This window comes from Peromyscus maniculatus, chromosome 6 (genome assembly GCF_049852395.1).
Source record: "Peromyscus maniculatus bairdii isolate BWxNUB_F1_BW_parent chromosome 6, HU_Pman_BW_mat_3.1, whole genome shotgun sequence".
NCBI lineage: Eukaryota > Metazoa > Chordata > Mammalia > Rodentia > Cricetidae > Peromyscus > Peromyscus maniculatus.
In genome coordinates, this window is record NC_134857.1 from 109,619,352 (window position 1) to 109,637,412 (window position 18,061).

Genomic DNA, 18,061 nt, shown 5'->3' on the forward strand with positions numbered 1-18,061 from the left:
TACTTTTATAGTTTTATAGTATAACTTATATGCTATATATATATCCAATATATATACTTTTATAGTATAACAATGTATATAAAAATAGTAGGTACTTTTTTTTAAAGGCAATAGGGCTGGATAGGTTGCTCACAGGTTCAGTTCCCAGCACCCACATGGCAGCCCATGACCATCTGTAACTCCAGTTCCAGGGGATCTACCTCTTCTGACTTCTGTAGGCACGAGGCATGCAAGAGGTACACAGACGTTCATACATATAAAATAAATCTAAAACTTTAAATAAAAATTTAAAAGTAATAGATGCTAACAGTAAAATTATACCAGTGAATGAAAAAAAAAGAAATAAAGAGGAAGGACATGGCTGCTCCTAGGTATGGTGGAGGAGGAAGTTTATTGTAGATAAAAGGAAGAGCATAGCCAGAGGCAGGGACATCTGGAAGAATCCAGAGTGGACAAGACCCTGAGCCGTGTGAGGAGAGGGGGGAGGGGAGAGCCAGGAAAGGAAAAGGTAGATGTAAGGGCCAGGTAACCAAAACGGATGGATTATATAGAGAAGGGCAGCTGGGGGAAGGAAGCCCAGCCCAAGACCTGGGCTGGAGAAGTTTAGGGTAGGGGGCGGGTATAGCAGCCATCCTCTGAAACAGGTAGGGATCGAGGGATGATGGGAGAACCTGGTGGCCAGGTCTGTTTACTTTGTTAAATAGGCATCTCAGATAACCATTTGTCCCAGGCTTGAGACCTAATAATCAGTAGTCTTACTTCTGTGTGCTAGCTATAGTGATATTATTCTTTCTGATTTTAGATTGCTTATTTCTTAAATTTTATTTATTTATGTATGTGTATGGATGTTTTGTCTCCATGGATGTCTATGTACCACGTGCGTGCCTGGTGTCTGCAGAAGCCAGAAGAGGGCTGGCAGTTCCCTTGAAACTGGATTTACAGACCATGGTGAGTGGCCATGTGGGTGCTGGGAATTGAACCTGGGATCCTCTGGAAAATCATCCAGTGCTCTTAACCACTGAGCCTTGAAAGATACTACTGATATGAAATAAATAATCCAGGGGCTGAAGAAATGACTCAGTGGTTATGAATGTCCCCCAGTGATTTCTCTCAGAACTCCGTCATAGAGAGGATGTCTGTCCTAGGTCACTGCTTCTGGGTCTGTTGAGAATATGAACGTAGAGACTTGTGGCAGATCAAAGTGGCTCCCTTCATCGCCCACAGAGGCAGGGACAGGAAGAGGCTGAGGACAAGACACACCCTTCGAGGGTCTGTCTCTGATTTCTGGTGGGGGAGCTCCACTTTCAACAATTTTCCACCAAATTCCCATAGTTCATTCAGTTGTGGACTGACCTGGGTATAGGGCCATTGATCCAGGTAGCACCTTATGATCTCACTCCTCAGCAGCAGCAGCAGGTGGGAGACAAGCTTTCAGTACACAAGCCTTTGGAGGACATTCTGGATCCAACTGTAATGCACATTTTCTTAAGCAGACCAGTCAGAATCCTAGAAGTTTAGTGTTTATGTGATTTCTATAAGGGGAACAAATTAGAAAGTTGGTAGAATTAGCACTGAAAACTGACCAAAATTTGATTTTCTAGTGATTTAGACTATATTCCCTGTGTTTCATTCCTAGGGTGAGTAACAAGCCAAGCCTTTGGTATAATAACTCTCTAACAGTGAGTCGTCTTCAGGTATAAGATAGCCCATCTGTCAGTTACCTTTTGGTCTCTATTATAGCTGGCTTATCTTACTAAATAGTTTACTTTTTGTCTTCTTCCTTCCACGGGGAAGGAGGGAGCTTGCTAAGGTTCCATCTAGTGATTGTCTTGTAGGAACGTGCATCGGACTCACTGACGTGGGCTTCAGCTACTATCGTGGCTAGTGCTTGCTTTACAAGTCTAAAATGATACACCTGTGATTTTTAAATAAACTGTTACAGTTTGGATAGAAACCCAGGCTAATGTGTTTGAACACTTGGTCGCCAGCTACTGGAGCTGTTTGGGAGACTGTGGAATCTTTGGAAGGTAGGGCTATTAACTGGAGGAAGTGAGTGTGCTAAAGTGACTGAGCCCTTAGCACAGCTCCCCAGGCCTGCTTCTGCCTCAGTCTCTGTCTACTTCCTGACTGCTTACAACACCACCGACAGGAATTGCTTCTGCTTCAGTACCTTCCCCTGGAGGATGCAGGGGATCATCAGGGCCACCATAAACCCATCCTTCCCCTGGAGGATGCAGGGGATCATCAGGACCACCATAAACCCATCCTTCCCCTGGAGGATGCAGGGGATCATCAGGACCACCATAAACTCATCTTCCATCACTGTACTTCTTTTGGGTACTTTTATCACAGGGATTAGGAAAGTGACTATTTCCTGAATTCACAAATTCAAGACCAGCCTGAGTTATATGGGAAGATAATGTATCTATAGGAAAAAATACAATATTTTGAGATAATAAAGTACTTAGCAAAAAAAAAATCCCTTTTATCTGCTCCTTTCAAATAAGTCAAAGGTCAGCAGTCGTGGGTTCTGCTCCTATGTGGTAAGATATAAGTGCATTGTCAGTACTCAGACAAATGATGAAAGCCATACCCAAAGCAGTCATGGGAGGCAGACAAGCTATTCCAACCAGTACGTCGTGAAGGCTAATGATGAAACCCTGAAGCTCTGTGGTAGGTATAGGCAGCTGGGCAGGGGAATGAGGAAACCTAAATAAGGAAAAATAGGCCACACCTGCTTTCTCCAAACAAGATAAGGTGGTAATACAACTTCAACCCATTTTTCCTGAGCTTTCCCCTTGAAAAGCAGGGTTCTGGGTACTTGTAACTGTTGTCACAACCACCGCTGGAGAAAGAGGTTGATATGCCGTGTCCTAATGGGAGAGGATGGTATGGGGACAGTGACTGTTACTAAGCCCAAGCCTCTTCACTTGCCACTCAAAAGGAGCCCAGTGAATTGCAGACAAGTTTTTAGGACAAGGAAAAAGGTTTATTCGGTATGCTAGCAAGACTGAAGACACTGTAGACAGTCATCCTGGAAGCCTTTTTGTTGCGTGAATCCTAAATGGTCTTATGATGAAAACCCGGAGCCGGACATCAGGGTGAAAACAGAAAGATCAGAGAAACAGAGCAAACCACAGCTACCACCTCTTACCTCACCAACTCCTCAGCCCGACAGAGCCTCCGCGAGAGATTGAATTCTGTCTCCTGCCTTATATTTCTTTCCCTGCCCAGCTATATCACTTCCTGTCTCAACCTTCCTAGTGCTGGGATGAAAGGTGTGTGCCACCACTGCCTGGCTGTTTCTCTTTTAAACTGAATCAATCTCATGTAGCCCAGTGTGGCCTTGAATTCACAGAGATCCAGACGGATCTCTGCCTCTGCCACCGGAGTGCTAGGGTTAAAGGTGTGTGCCACCACTGCCTGACCTCTGTGGCTAACTGTGGCTGGCTCTGTCCTCTGATCTTCAGGCAAGCTTTCTTTGATACACGATATTGTCACCACACCTTTTACTTTTTATTTCAATAGAAATGGGGACTTTAAGACTAGTGTAGGGCACAGGCTGTGAAAAGATCCCAGCAGATGCCCAATGCCTGCTATTAGCTTGCAGAAATGAAACTATAGCCATGTTAGCCTGCCCTGCTCTGTAAAGACCCCCCCCCAGCCAGCGCCATCTTCTGGTCTCCAGGGGCACTGCACTCATGTGCTGGACTAGCACACCAGAAGCCTGGTGTGGTGGCACAAGACAGCACAACACTGAGTGTGGAGTCAGGAGGATCAAGGTCATGGATCTCAGCTACAGGAGACTCTGGGAAGGAAGGAGGGAGGGAAGAAACCCCAGGAATTGCCTTCAGTTTTGTTTGGCTTAAACCACCTGTCCAAACAAAAGGCAAAAGGTGCAATGCTGTGGAATATTATTTTAAGACGTGTTACATTTTTTTCCCTGCTGCTTTTGTTAACAATGCAAAGACATGTTTGTTTGATTGAATAAAATTAACCTGAGGTCAAGAGGCTGAGTCAGCCACTAGCTGACAGGAAGTGGTAGGGAGGAACCACGTGCAGCCAGGGTTCTTAAGGGGGTGGGGCAGAGCAGAAAGACAAGGCAGCATTTGGGGAGCCAGGAGCAAGGCGAGGTTAGGTTTTTGCTATTCAGCCTCTCTGAGCAAGCCGCATTTCACCTCAGCCTTTGAATCCTGTGTTCTATGGAAGGGTAGAGATCTAGATAAGGTTTCCCTTAGTTGTCCTGGGAGAGCCGCTTCCTGAGGGAACAGAATTCCCGGGCTGCCGCCCTGGCGGCCCAACCGCTGCTGGTAGCTGCAGTTGGAGTTGCTAATTAGGACAGCAGTTGCTTAAGGGGCAGCCACAGTGTTAAGGAAAAACAACAGCACGGGAAATAAGTTACTGCAAGTCCTCTAAAGGAACTGGCTTTGGAGAAAGCCTTCTACACTAAACTGGAACACTAGATGGAGTGGGAGGCTGCGGATGCAGGACGGCCACGTTGAGTTCACCAGCCTGGACGTGAAGTTGTCCTGCTGCTCTCCCCCCGGGGCAGTGGTGGGCGGTGGTGTCCTCACTTCCCCATACCCGTCCCGGCCCCCCACGTACACAGGGGAGGAGCTCCGCTGTGAAGGGGGCGGGGCGGGGAGACGCGGTGGCGTCCTGGAGTTGCCGGGGTGACGGAGAGCCCAGCTGTAGCCGCGAGCTCATCTGGGGGAGGTGGAGGCGGCCCCTGGGGCGGGGCGGCAGGCGGGGCGGGGCGGGCAGGAAGCAGGGGCCTGCGGAGCTGTGGCTAGAGGGCTAGGACACCCGGAGCTCCCCGCAGGTAAGTGTGGGCACGGGTGCGAGCGTGGGGCGAGCGGCTGTCTCCCGAGCCTGGCGGGACTGGCAGAAGTTGCAGGATTGCGGCGCTGAGCGGTGGCGGACGGAGCAGGGTTTGCCCAGGCTAACCCTGCGGAGCTCCTTTGTCCTCCCGCTCCCTAGCGTCTGGGTGGTTTAAACTTTAAAGGGCGGCGCTTGCGCGGTGCTGCGGCAAAGAACTTGGCTGTGCAGGTTGAGTCCTGTTTTGTTGCTCGCTTCTGCCGGAGAAGTGGTGGGAAGTGGCTGGTCCAGGGTGCGGGGCTCAGGCCCGCGGGAACTGGGTGGACACCGACGGCCCCGTGCTGCGTGCAGCCACAAACCTGTTGCTGTCCGGCCGGCGGTGTTTTCGCCCAGAGTAACTTTTCTCCATAGAGTGATAAATGCTAGCGCTCGCTTCAGAACAGGCTTCCTGTCGCCTATCAAAACCGGCAACTGAGCCGGGCGGTGGTGGCGCACGCCTTTAATCCCAGCACTCGGGAGGCAGAGCCAGGCGGATCGCCGTGAGTTCGAGGCCAGCCTAGGCTACCAAGTGAGCTCCAGGAAAGGCACAAAGCTACGCAGAGAAAACTGTCTCGGAAAACCAAAAAAAAAAAAAAAAAAAAAACGGCAACTGGTTAAAGTTAGAAACGTCAAGCGCGATTGGTCTTTAAGGTCGGTCAGAGGCGGCCAAGCTGTGAAAGTCCCCATGGTCCTGCAGAGAGTGGCCCTGTTGAACACACAGGGTCTAGTGGCCATCTCCAGTTTAGGAATGAGTGGTGAGGGGTGGGAAACCGGGGTGGAGATGGGGTGGGGGGAGGGACGCGTGCACCGATCCCCTCCCCTATTTGTTTGATTCCTTTTCTCCCCTGCCCCCCCTCCTTCTAGGAAGGAGGTGACGTTACTTCTTGTAGGCTGTTAAATGGTTGACAGGAAATATGGGTAGATTCTCGTGATAACTAGTTTGGAAAGTGGCCTCCCTCCGGTGGAGTACCTGGTGACAGGTTGTACGGACTTTGGAATCCACACCTCACTTTCACTTCCCTCGGAGTTGACCTTAAGCTGGTCTGGCCCATGTTCTGTATTCTTGGGCTTTGGAAGTAGTAAGATAAAGTATCTACAGTGCCAGGCAATCAACGAACAGTGGCTGGTAGCATTTTCCGGAAATTACCATAAAGAAATAAAAAAAAAAAAAGTCATGAGTGATTTTGCACAAATTGAACTAAGGAACTAGAAGGCGCTGTTTACATTAGGATTCGACAGAAAAGAGAAGCGAGAGGAGACCAAGAATCAGGTTTAACGATGTGCACATTTTTAAATTTTTTCATTTCTTCTCTCATTCAACACATCCCAACCGCACCTTCCCCTCCCTCTACTTATCCCAGCCCCCCGCCAACACACACACACACATCCTGGGTCCCCCAGAAAAGAGCAGGCCTCCCAGGGATACCAACCAAACACGCACAAGATACAGTAAGACAGAGCACAAGCCCGCACGCACATCAAGGCTGGGTGAGGCAAGGGGTGACCACAGATTCCCAAATCTCATGTAGAGTGTCTTAATCCAGCTCCTCAAGAGGCTAAGGTGGGAGAATCGCAGGTTCAAGGCCAGCCAGGGTACCGTAGACGACATCTTGGAAAAAGAAGATAGTGCTGGATCTGGTGATGCTTTGCTGTCACCCAGTACTCAGAGGGCCGAGGCAGGAGGAATGTGCAGTTGAGGCCAGCCTGGGATCACTGCTTTAAAACTCTGGGCTAAGATGAGACTTCCTTGAGAAGCCCGCTCCTTGTGCTGGAGACGTTTATGTCAAGTTGACACAAACTAAAATCATCTGAGAGGATGGGAACCTCAGTGGCTCTAAAACTGTGGTTCTCAACCCGTGGGTCACGACCCACTTGGGGTCAGGTATCTGATATTTACATTGTGATTCATACCAGTAGCAAAATTACAGTTACAGAGTAGCAACAAAAATAATTATATGGGGTGGGGGGGTCACTACAACATGAGGAACTGTATTAAAGGGTCACACAGCATTAGGAAGGTTGAGACACCACTGCATTGTAGATCAGGCTGTAGACAGCCTGTGGGGCATTTTCTTAATTAGTTATCAGTGTGGGAGGGCACAGTCCACTGTGGGTTGATAGTCCTGGGTTCAATAAGGAAGCAGGCTGGGCAAGCCACCAGGAGGAGCAAGCCCATAAGCAGCACCCCTCCATGGGCTGTACCTCCAGTTCTTACCTCCAAGTCCCTGTCCTGCTTGAGTTCCTGCCCTGACTTCCTTCAATGACGGACAGTTCTGTGGAAGTGTAAGCCAAGTAAACCCTTTCCTCCCCAACTTGCTGTCTGGTCATGGTGTTTCATCTCAGCAATAGAGACAGGGGTCTCGGGTGTCTGTTGTAATCTCCTAAGCATTCCTCCTCTCTCTCCTAATGTCTGTGCTTAAGTCCGTATCTAAACTGTCTGAGGCTGACAAGACGGCTTAGTAGATAAAGGCATTTGCCACCAAGCCTGGGGACCTGGGACCATGCTGTGGAAGGAAGAAGCCTGCCCTGCAGATTGTCATCTGGTCTCTACAGTGCAGTGGCATGTGTCTGCCAGCCTCCATGCAAACACAAAATAAATACGTGTTAAAAAACTTTATTAATAGATTCCACCTTTACGTTAAACAATCTGAATCTGAGCCTTAAAACTGAATGTCTTTTGTTTGTTTGTTTTTTTTCCGAGACATGTTTTCTCTGTGTAGTTTTGGCGCCTGTCCTGGATCTCACTCAGTAGACCAGGACTCGAACTCACACAGATCTGCCTGGCTCTGCCTCCCAAGTGCTGGCATTAAAGGAATGCCACTGCCGTCCGGCCTGAATGTCATTTTTAATAGATTTTATTGAGCAACTTAAAATTAAGTCTACCTGAGGGAACTATGTGAGACAACCCAGACTGAAGCTTCTCATTGAATAAATAGGAAGAGCAGAGTTGCTCTCCAGGCCTCTCAGCCCCAGGGACATGTCAGGTTGTGACTGGCATCTGGCCACAGCAACCCTCCCGGTACACTTAGAACTGCCTTAGGCAATGCATTCGGTGGAGGCGAAGCCAAAGGAGGTAATGACCAGCAGATCGGCCGCCATCTTCTCAAGACCAGCTACCTTCCACCCAGGCTAGAGAGCCTGGGGTGAGGACAGCAGTTGGCTTTCTGGCCTGGTTTTGTTTCATTGGAAGTTCATTCAGTTTCTCTGTAGTATCGTTGGCTGAAAGATGAGGAAAGGCTATGTAAAGGAGGGAGCCCCACACAGCTCTGGTGTGGCAGGAGTGAAGCCCCTGTGACAGCTAGCACAGGCCCAAGGGCAGTTACCTGAAGGAAACCTTGGGAGCGTGGAGACTGAGGTAAAGGACCTTCCCTAGATTCTTACACTTCAGTATAAAAGTTACCTTGTTACAAAGGCGGATTGCCAGCCCCATCCCGGATTCTGGTTCTGCAAGTCTCAGTTATGCCCGAGAACCAGGAGTCCTCATCCTAACCCTCACACCTGGAATTCTGAGGCACTTTGAGGAAACCCGCTTAGCACTTGCTGGACCAGGAAATGCCCTACTGAACTCTCCATTGAGAAGTAGTGTTGCCTGGGCAAACTCCAAGAGAGATAGGCCAAAAGGGGCACGGGCCATGCTCATGTTCACTGCCAGCGTGGTGGTGGTGGCATTTCCTTAGTGACATGAGGTGGAACAGTCAGGTGCCGGGGTGACTATCTGAGGACAGAGGGGGAAGGAATCCATTCTGCCTTGAGGACCTCCGCCAGAAGAGGTCTCCTGTTAGCTCTCCTCTTGTTCAGAACTCTCGCCTCCCTTTAACCTGTTAATTAACCAGATGAAAACAGATGATGGGTCCACTTTCAGGACAGAGGCCATTGGCTGCATGTGCCTCTTTACATCTCATTTTGTTGAAAGCTGGGCCCGGAGGCGCAATGCATTGAGCCCGTGAGTGTGAGGCCTTCCTGAACAACAAAGTGAGACCTTGTCTTATTTAAAAATAATTAAAGGTTGAGCTTCTGATGTACTTGCTACATCTCAGGTGCTCAGCAGCCACCGGTGGCTGGTGACCAACCCATGACATGGCTCAGCACAGACAGTTCCGTCACACAGCTCCCACCAAAGTAGGGAAGGATGCTATGAAGAAGGAGTGTTCCGAGGGTGGTGAAGTGTGATCAGTAGTGAGTACGGGGTCCCTTAGCAGTGTTTTCAGGGGAGATATGTCATTCAGAAGATCACCTAAGTGTATTCCATGGACTGGTAACATTAACCCCAGACTGGATTTAGTTCTCCCCTATGACTCAGCTGCTTCTCTCATTGCAAAAGCATTTTTGTGTATAACAAAGTATTTCCTTCAAACTCTGTAATCACGGAATTGTTTAACTCAGGGCAGATGTGTTTGGGTATTTTCTCCATTCCTGCTTATGAGTTGTTATTTTGCAGGCAAGAAAAGCATTGTGTTGCCGTAGCTGATTTACTGATCAGGTAGCTTCCCTTCATTTCCAGGAGTCTTAGATTGGAGGTCAGAGGGGCGGAGGATGTTTGCTGTACTTTAGTTAAAAGTAAAATTAAGCCAAGAATGGTGGTGTACGCCTTTAATCCTAGCCCTCAGGCAAAGGCAGGTGATCTCTGTGAGTTAGAGGCCAGCCAGGTTTACATAGAGAGTTCTGGGCCTGCCAGGGCTGCATAATAAAATCTTGTCTCAATAAAATAAAGCTAACAAACATTGACTTTGTTTTCCTAATAGGTGAAGTTAAACATGTCAGAAACAGATGGCTTCTATAAAAGGTAAAAGTGTGTTCTTGTCTAATAAAAGCCTTTTCCTTTCCTGGTCCGAACCGTCTTCTAGAAATGAAAGTAAGAATGTAGTTGTTATATAAGTTCAGTGTTCTTTAGCATATCGGGAACCGATGTGTAGGTATGATTAGAACAGTAGTTCTCAGCCTGTGGGTTGTGACCCTTTGGGGCGGGGGTCAAATGACCCTTTCATAGGGGTCGCTTAAGACCATCAGAAAAGCACAGATGCTTACATGATGATTTATAAGGGTAGAAAGATCACAGTGACGAAGTAGCAACAGACATAATGTTATGGTTGGGGGGGTCACCACCACATGAGGAACTGTATGAAAGGGTGGCAGCATCAGGAAGGTTGAGACCACTGGGTTAGGGGCTGGATCTTGTTGTCAGAGGACCTGGAGCCATGTTCAAATGATGCCGTCTCTGGTAAGGTGTGGGTCTAGTACTAGAGCTTGGCCCTGGGCCTGGCTGTTGTTGTCCTGTGTCACTGCGTCCTGGAGAGCAGGAGGAAGCATCAGTGCGGAGGGCCTGGGAAGGAGGCTGAAGATGGGACACAGTGCTGTTACCCAGCCATTAACTTTCTTCGCTGATACAGCCTCCCAGTGCCCAGCCCTGTAGCAGCAGCAGGCTCCCCTCTAGACATTGACTTTGGGCTCAGTGGGCTCATATTTAACATGATTTAACATGGGTTGTTTGTTTTTGTTTGTTTGTTGGACTCTTCGTCAGCAGGGAAGTGTTTGATCCGGCAGAACAGTACAAGATGGACCACAAGAGGAGAGGAATCGCCCTGATCTTCAATCACGAGAGGTTCTTCTGGCACCTGACACTCCCAGAGAGGCGGGGCACCAGTGTAGACAGGGACAACCTGACTCGAAGGTGGTTTTCTCCGTAGTGACGATACACACTGAAGTGACAGCTAACCATAATTTAGCACCGATGACAGACTAAGAGCCCTCACTTAGACCCAGCGTGTGCCTAGCATGCCTGTGTCCCCAGGTCCAATCCCGGCACACAAACAGGAAACCCACCCCCACCCCCATCCCCACCCCCCACCCCCATAAATAGCCTGAGCCTCCCCTGAGAACTTGCCTGAGCTGTCTTTGTCTCCCTCACCCTGTTCTATTGATTGTGACTAGGTTTTTCCTTGTTCCTAACAGACATGTAGTACGTAGATGGTCATGGTCGTCATTGAATTGGCTCTTGTCACTGTTAAGCCCTTTCATAAGGAGGATGATCAAGAGGAATTACCATTGTCCTTTTTTATATGCCATGAAAATAGGCATGGAATTCCTCAGGACGTAAGGCTCTTGGATGGCCTGGGAATGCCCACAAGCTGATTCTGAGCTTATTGTGTTTCCAGGTTTTCAGAGCTAGGATTTGAAGTGAAATGCTTCAACGATCTCAAAGCGCAAGAACTACTGCTCACAATCCATGAGGGTAGGTGATCTTGTTCCTGAAGATCTGTACTTGATGTTATCCTGGAGGACCCATACAAGTCATCCACGATGCAGCAAAAAAACTGTTACTAATTCCCAGCAGGTCATAGGTGTCGGTCTTGCCTCTGTATTTACACTCCCCGACCTAGAGATCTGGCAAGGTATTATGCCTCCAAAGATTCTATTAGCGTGCTTCCAGTTATATATTTATGTACTATTGTTAGTTGAGAGTTGAAGGAAATGACTTGTTTGATGGTGAACATCTGAAATGCAAATTCTTCAGATGCTGGGTCTTTCTCAGTAGGGCTTGCGGATTTAGCCTTGCCTGAGGTGTTCAGTGCTCCATGCTGCTCATTTCCTTGTGTCTTTCTACTGTTGCATCTCTGAGCAGTAGGTATTCTGACTATAATGCACCTTAGAGTCGGTCCCTACGTCATTCTAACAGCTTTCAAATCAGTTGCTAATGGGCTGTTATTGCTATTTGCATAATCACCTCACACTTTCTCCCACACTTTCTTATAATTAAATAATTATGGCTGCTTCCCAGGCTTTCGACTTTGGTCGTAAGCTTTGGAGGACACCGGCTCTTAATGCTCCCGGGAGCTCTGAGAGTTAGTTAGGCATGGCTGTCAGAGGTGCAGCCACAGAAGTGGCTGATGACTTGTAGTTTCTGGGTCTTCTCAGTCTACGGTAGGAAAGTCTGCTCATTCAAAGAAACTTTTAATGTATTGCCCCAGTCAAGTGGATCTTTTAGAAGGAATTTGTAAATTACCACATATTCACTCTCTAAAGCAGGTTTCCTAGTGACGTTCATACTCCCATTTTTGGAACATGCGTTTTGACCATGTTCACTCTTCACCTTCTGTCCCCGCATCTCCCGCCCTCCAGTCCCCCTCCTCTTCCCAAGCAGTCTGCCTTCTGTGTTTATGTCATATGGGTTGTGACAGGTGAGGGAACAGTGTGAAGCCGGAAACCGCACTTTCAGGGATCATTTGAGAGACTGTGAATCCTCTTTCTGGGTCTGCCCTGCTTTGCTTAGGGTGATGGTCTCCAGTGCCATGCGTTTTCCTGCAGCTGAAATATTTTGTTCCTCTTTATGGCTGAATAAAACTCCATTGTGTGTATCTACCACGTTTTCTCTGTTTGTTAGGAGTCAAGGACAACTAAGCTGATGCCATAGTTTGTCAGTTGTGAGTAGTGCCGCAGCAGTCGTGAGCAGACATCTCTGTCACGTGCCATCCTGGGTTCCCTTGGGTGTGTTCCCAGGAGTGGTCCTGCTGGTAGCTGTGTATTTTTTTCTGAGGACGCTCCATATTGATTTCCATGGTGGCTGCGCTTGGTTACACTCTGACCAGTGGTGTACAAGGGCTCCTTCCTCACCAGCCCGGCTTCTCCACCTCACCAGACGGTTTTGGTTTGGTTTGGTTTTTTAATGGGAGCCATTCTGACTGAGGTAAAATGACCTCAAAGTATTTTTGATTTGCATTTCTCTGATGGCTGAGGTGGGTGAGCATTCTGTCCTCTAGCTACCAGCAACTGGCACTTGATATTTTGAGAAGCATCCTTTCATTTCATTTACCAATTTCTGGTTGGATGATGTGGTTTTCTAGTAGGTTTTTTCTTCTTTGTTTATATAGTCCAGATGCTAACCTAATCCTTTCAGATGTGGAGCCGACAAGGACTCCTCCCGTTCTGTAGACTAGAACCTCACTCTGGTGTTTCTTTTGCTGAGAAGTCCATCTCTGCGATCTGCTTCTGCCTGTATTTTGAAATGCTTGTAGTAGTTTCAGGTCTTAAAGTTACTTCTCTGTGTGCACGTCCAGTTTTCCCAGGACAGTTTGTCAAAGAGATTGTCTTTTGTAGTTTCTTTCATGTATGTTTTGATGCCTTTGTCAAAAACTTGGCTTCTGGAGCTACGTGGGTTTATTTCCGAGTCCTTGATCCCATTGGTCAGTGTCTCTCTTTGTGTGCTGACATCATGTTGGTTTGTTACTAACTTCTGTGGTATAACTTGAAATCAACGTGGCCATAGCCCAGCTTTGTTCTGTTTGCCTTGGGTTGCCTTGGCTGGTTTGGCCCCCCTCGTGGTTCAGTATTCAACTCAGGATGTTTTCTAATTCTGTGAAGAATTACCATGAGACCATATAGATAGCTTTTGTATTATAAACCTTTTCTTAATATTGTCAAGCCATGAGCAGGGGGGCCCGTCTTTCACCCCCTTAGTTTATTCCTGTTTATTTCTTTTTTTGATGCTATTGTGAATATTGTAAATAGGATTCTATTCCTGCTTTCTCAGTACATAACGGATAAGGAAGCTTCTGGTTGTTGTGTCTTACTGTTTTGTTGAAAATGTTTTTAAGGTCTAAATATTCTGGTTGAGTATCTAGTGTTTATTTAATTTTAAAATGTTATGGGTATGAGCGTAGTGCCTGCGTGTATGTAAGGGTACCACGTTCGTACCTGGTGCCTTCAGAGGCCAAAAGAGAGAGAGCATCAGAGTCCCTGGAATCAGAGTGACAGATGGTTGTGAGCTGCCATGTGGGTGCTGGGAACTGAACCCAGAGAAGCACACATGCCTGTGCTCCTACCTGCTGAGTTATCTCTCCAGCCACTTAGTGTCTTTTAAATATAAGATCGCACCATCCATAAATATGGATAATTTACTTCTTTCCTATCGTCTTTTTTTTTTTTTTTTAAATCTTGCCTGAAAAGCATCCTATTGAGTAGAAGTAGGAGGAGCATGTGTTCTTTTGTCCTTTGAGGAAATGCTTTCTTTTCCTTCACTGTGGAGTTGCTGTTAGGTCTGTCTTGTGTAGCCTGGGTGGTGTTACATTGTGTTCCTCTTGGTGCTGGTTTCTTCTGGGCTTCAGGCAGGAGAGGAGGTTGAACTTTGTCAACATCTTTTTTTGCATCTCTCAAGGCGATGATGTACTTCCGTCTTTGAGTCTATTTGCATACAACGAACCATCATTATAATCCTGCAGTTGAGCTAACTTGGTCATGGTGTCTGTTTCTTTTAATGTGTTGTTGAATTTCTTTTGCAATCATTTTACTGAGAATTTCTGTATCCGTGGTCCTTGGGGATGTTAGTCTGTGATGTGTTTGTTATATCTTTAAGTAACTTGGATCTTAAAGGAGCTTTCCCATTTTTTTTTTTCTAAATCATTTTTCTGTACTTAAGAAAAGCTAGTAAAAGGTAATGTCTTTTGTTTTGGTCTTGGTTTTGGACACAGGCTTTCTCTGTGTAACAGCCCTAGCTGTCCTGGAACTCACTTTGTAGACCAGGCTGGCCTCGAACTCACAGATATCCGCCTGCCTCTGCCTCCCGAGTGCTAAGATTAAAGGTGTGCGCTACCACGACTGGCTGAAAAGCTAATATCTTGAGTGAAATTGCTTTAAACTTTAATAATTGGTTTTTAAGCCAGCATGGTAGGACACACCTGGAATCCTGGCACCAGGGGGCTAAGAGTGGAGGATTGATGGATACGTGAGGCCAGGGTGGAGGATTGCTGGAGATGTGAGGCCAGCGTTCATGGGCAAGAGTGTCAGGCCCTGTCTCAAACAACCAACATTTAGAAAGAAAGAGTTTAGGGCCAGCCTGGCTATAGGAGGAGGCCCAGTCTTAAGAAAGAGGAAAAGAAGATAAAGGTATGTTTTACTACAGGAGTTTGTATTAACGAGGGTAGGCCCCTCTCCCGATGTTTCGTGAGTGTATTTTTTTAGTACCTATAACTTGAAGTTTCACTTGTGGATAACATACTTTTGTTTTCACCTCTGCACACGTTTTGGGGGCACCTGTAGTGTCAAACTCAAGCCATGTGGATGCCGATTGCTTCCTGTGTGTCTTCCTGAGCCATGGTGAAGGCAACCACATTTATGCATATGACGCCAAAATTGAAATTCAGACGTTGACTGGCTTGTTCAAAGGAGACAAGTGTCAGAGCCTGGTCGGAAAACCCAAGATATTTATCATTCAGGTAAGACAGACATAGCATTATTTCAATGATAAAAATCAGTTGATTATCACGGTTAAAAAGTCCATTTCTAAAATAAGTTTCTTCAATAATTGGAAAGGCCCTTTTTTGAATCCTAGTCTAATAGAGTTGAATTTTGAGCTGTTAACATTTATTATGAGTGTTTTGATCTAGGAAGTGGTGACACACCTTTAATCCCGGCACTTGGGAGGCAGAGGCAGGCAGATCTTTATGAGTTCCAGGCCAGTCAGAGCTACATAGTGGGACCCTGTCTAAAGAAACAAAAAGGCAAAAACAATGATTTGATTAACATTTGATATGACAGCTCCTCGCCAGTGTGCCTCTGCGTGGCTGGGCTGGGTGTGGAGGACGAGTCACTGGAAGGGAAGACCTGGTTGCACAACAGGACCATGCAAGGGCCTGGCCTTGGGTCTGTGGGAGCCGGAGTGCTTGCAAGCCGGTGGAAGTGATGTAGGAATAAGCAGGCTAACCCTGCCCTGCCTCATCCCTTTTACACTTCCCCAAGCTCATGCCAAGCTGCCAAATCGTTTTAGAAATAAAAGGCAAACATTTGGAGCATGAGAAATATATATTATTTGGTATTGGAGACTTCAGCATATGAGTTTCAGGGTAGAGCATAGTTTAGCCTGTAACATCGAAGAGTAGAATTGAGTGCATTGGCAGACCACTTGCCTAGAAACATGAGGCCCTTAAACCAGGAAATACAAGAATGTAATGCTAGCTCCTGAATCAGAATTTATAGTTATAAATTATAAATTTAGAACTCACTTTAAAGTGGGAACAGAGACTTGGGGGTGGGGGGAGGGAGAGAGAGGGAGAAAGAGAGAGAGGAATACAGACAGACAGCGAGCATGTGCACTCAGGGCTGGAGGGATGGTTAATCAGTGATTAACGGCACCTCCTGCTGTTCCTGCAGAGCATCTGAGTTCTGGTCCCTGCTCCAGAGGACCTGACACTCTCTTCTGAACCCTGGGGGGCACCTGTACTCACATATGAACATTCACATAGAAACTTTGTTCAAGACAGGCTTTCTCTGTGTAGCCCTGGCTGTCCTGGAATTCACTCTGTAGACCAGGCTGGCCTAGAACTCAGAGATCCATCTGCCTCTGCCTTCTGAGTGTGGGGATTAAAGGCGAATGCCACTACCTTGGATAATTAATTTTCAAACATTAAAAAATACGGTGGGAACAGAAGGTGAAGAAATGCTGTTTCAACTATTGACAAATTATGACCGAAATTAGATAGGGAAAACACCATTTGGAAATCATTACTCGATTGAATAAAAACGTTTAGCTAGATAGTTTTTAAAAAGGCAGTTGTACCATTCAGCATATCTTGGTATTTATTGGGGGGCGGTTGTAAACATTGTCTAAAAGGAAGCATCACCAGGGAGGCAGCTGTGTTAGCTTCCCGTCTCTCAGAGGCTGCTTTCATTGAGTTTGAACTGCTCACGTGGCTTCTGTTACTGAAGGGAGGTGTGCTGGATTCCGTATTCTCACCGCACACTGAGTGTGGGGAATAAGACAGCAGGCAGAGAAGAGATCGCGCCTCTGTTTTGTAGGCCTGTCGGGGCAACCAGCATGACGTGCCAGTGGTTCCTCTGGACGTGGTGGATTATCAGACAGACGTGTCAGACAACCTAACACAGGTGGATGCTGCCTCCGTGTACACGCTGCCTGCCGGGGCAGACTTCCTCATGTGCTACTCTGTCGCGGAAGGTGAGTGAGCGGAGCACCGCGTGGACGCCTGGGACCTGTACCCTTAGCTCACTCTGTGTCACCTTTGAATTGGATCGGGTCTTTCACAGTTAAATCACCACGTTCCGTTAAAAAGCCACAGACTTAGTCATGTTGAAGAAATCCTTTGGTTGATTAATGAAATGTAAAATACAACAACATTCTGTATAACTCTGTTATAATAATACAATAACATCAACAACAGCTGTATAATCTTATTGGGCATTAGCAGCTTGCTGTCAATCGGTGATAGAGTAGCAGTGCCGTTCTGATGTATTTGTGGAAAGTCTTGTTGAAAAACATTTTGCTGACTTCTTTGTTTTTGAGCTGAATAGTTTTGTTTAATCTCTGGCCTTGTAAAATCATTGGCTATTCTCTTGTTCTAGTTTTCTTTTTTAGAGAGTGAGGGAAATTCCATTAATTCTATGTATGTAAAACCAGAGAATTAATATGTTTTCCTACATGAGGTTAAGCCGTAGATAAAACCGTAACCACATGATGAGCAGACCTTATTCTTTCCCAAGGACTTTTATTTCTGTAACTGAAGTCATCATAAAAGTGTCTTTCTGTCACCTTGAAGCAAAAGGAAATGAAACACCTCCCTCCATCTTCTTTTAGGGTATTACTCTCACCGAGAAACTGTGAATGGCTCTTGGTACATCCAGGATTTGTGTGAGATGCTGGCCAGGTATGGCAGCTCCCTAGAGTTCACGGAGCTGCTCACGCTGGTGAACAGGAAGGTCTCTCAGCGCCGCGTGGACTTCTGCAAAGACCCAAGTGCAATCGGCAAGAAGCAGGTTCCCTGCTTCGCCTCAATGCTGACCAAAAAGCTGCATTTCGGTCCCAAATCCAGTAAGTAGGGCATTGGTCTCATCTACATGTATTTCACACACAGTTCTCCTGTACACAGCTGTCAGTTGGTTGAAGCGTTTACATTACATCAATGTAAACTGTTTCAAGGTTTAAGATACCATGGAAAACTGCTGTTTTGTATTTGTCCATTTTTAATCATGCTGGAGATGATGAAAGGGCTAACAGAAATCCTCAGGAAATTACTATGTGTAAAAAATGTCTACTAGCATTTATTACATTTCTAGTGAACTGCAAGATTACCCAAAATTCCAGCCGGTTTGCCTTAAATTTATACAAATTTATTGTATAATGTCTTTTTTCTGTATAATGTTCTTAAAGATTTTTGAAACTCAGAATGAGATTGTTTTCATTTAATAAAATATCTAAAACTTA

At 46.6% G+C, this 18,061-nt stretch overlaps 1 protein-coding gene across 6 annotated transcripts; it reads left to right on the forward strand.

The window, feature by feature from the left end:
- Positions 1 to 926: 926 nt before the first annotated feature.
- On the forward strand, positions 927 to 18,061 carry Casp6 (caspase 6). 6 transcript variants are annotated; one of them, XM_076574980.1, is made up of 7 exons: positions 927 to 948; positions 9,600 to 9,640; positions 10,376 to 10,456; positions 11,010 to 11,086; positions 14,887 to 15,062; positions 16,642 to 16,798; positions 17,435 to 18,061. In XM_076574980.1, exons 1-7 carry the CDS (start codon positions 946 to 948, stop codon positions 17,674 to 17,676), a joined length of 777 nt encoding a protein of 258 aa, XP_076431095.1. In that variant the 5' UTR covers positions 927 to 945; the 3' UTR covers positions 17,677 to 18,061. The 6 variants fall into 6 exon arrangements, with proteins under 6 accessions (XP_076431095.1, XP_076431094.1, XP_006970443.1 ...); XM_076574979.1 differs by having other exon boundaries at positions 928 to 948; positions 10,376 to 10,525; XM_006970381.4 differs by lacking the exon at positions 927 to 948 and adding an exon at positions 4,742 to 4,822 and having other exon boundaries at positions 10,376 to 10,525.

Coding starts and splice junctions, on each gene's coding strand:
- Casp6 (XM_076574979.1), top strand. Junction 9,641..10,375: donor ACAGATGGCTTCTATAAAAG/GTAAAAGTGTGT, acceptor ACTCTTCGTCAG/CAGGGAAGTGTTTGATCCGG. Junction 11,087..14,886: donor ACTGCTCACAATCCATGAGG/GTAGGTGATCTT, acceptor GGGCACCTGTAG/TGTCAAACTCAAGCCATGTG.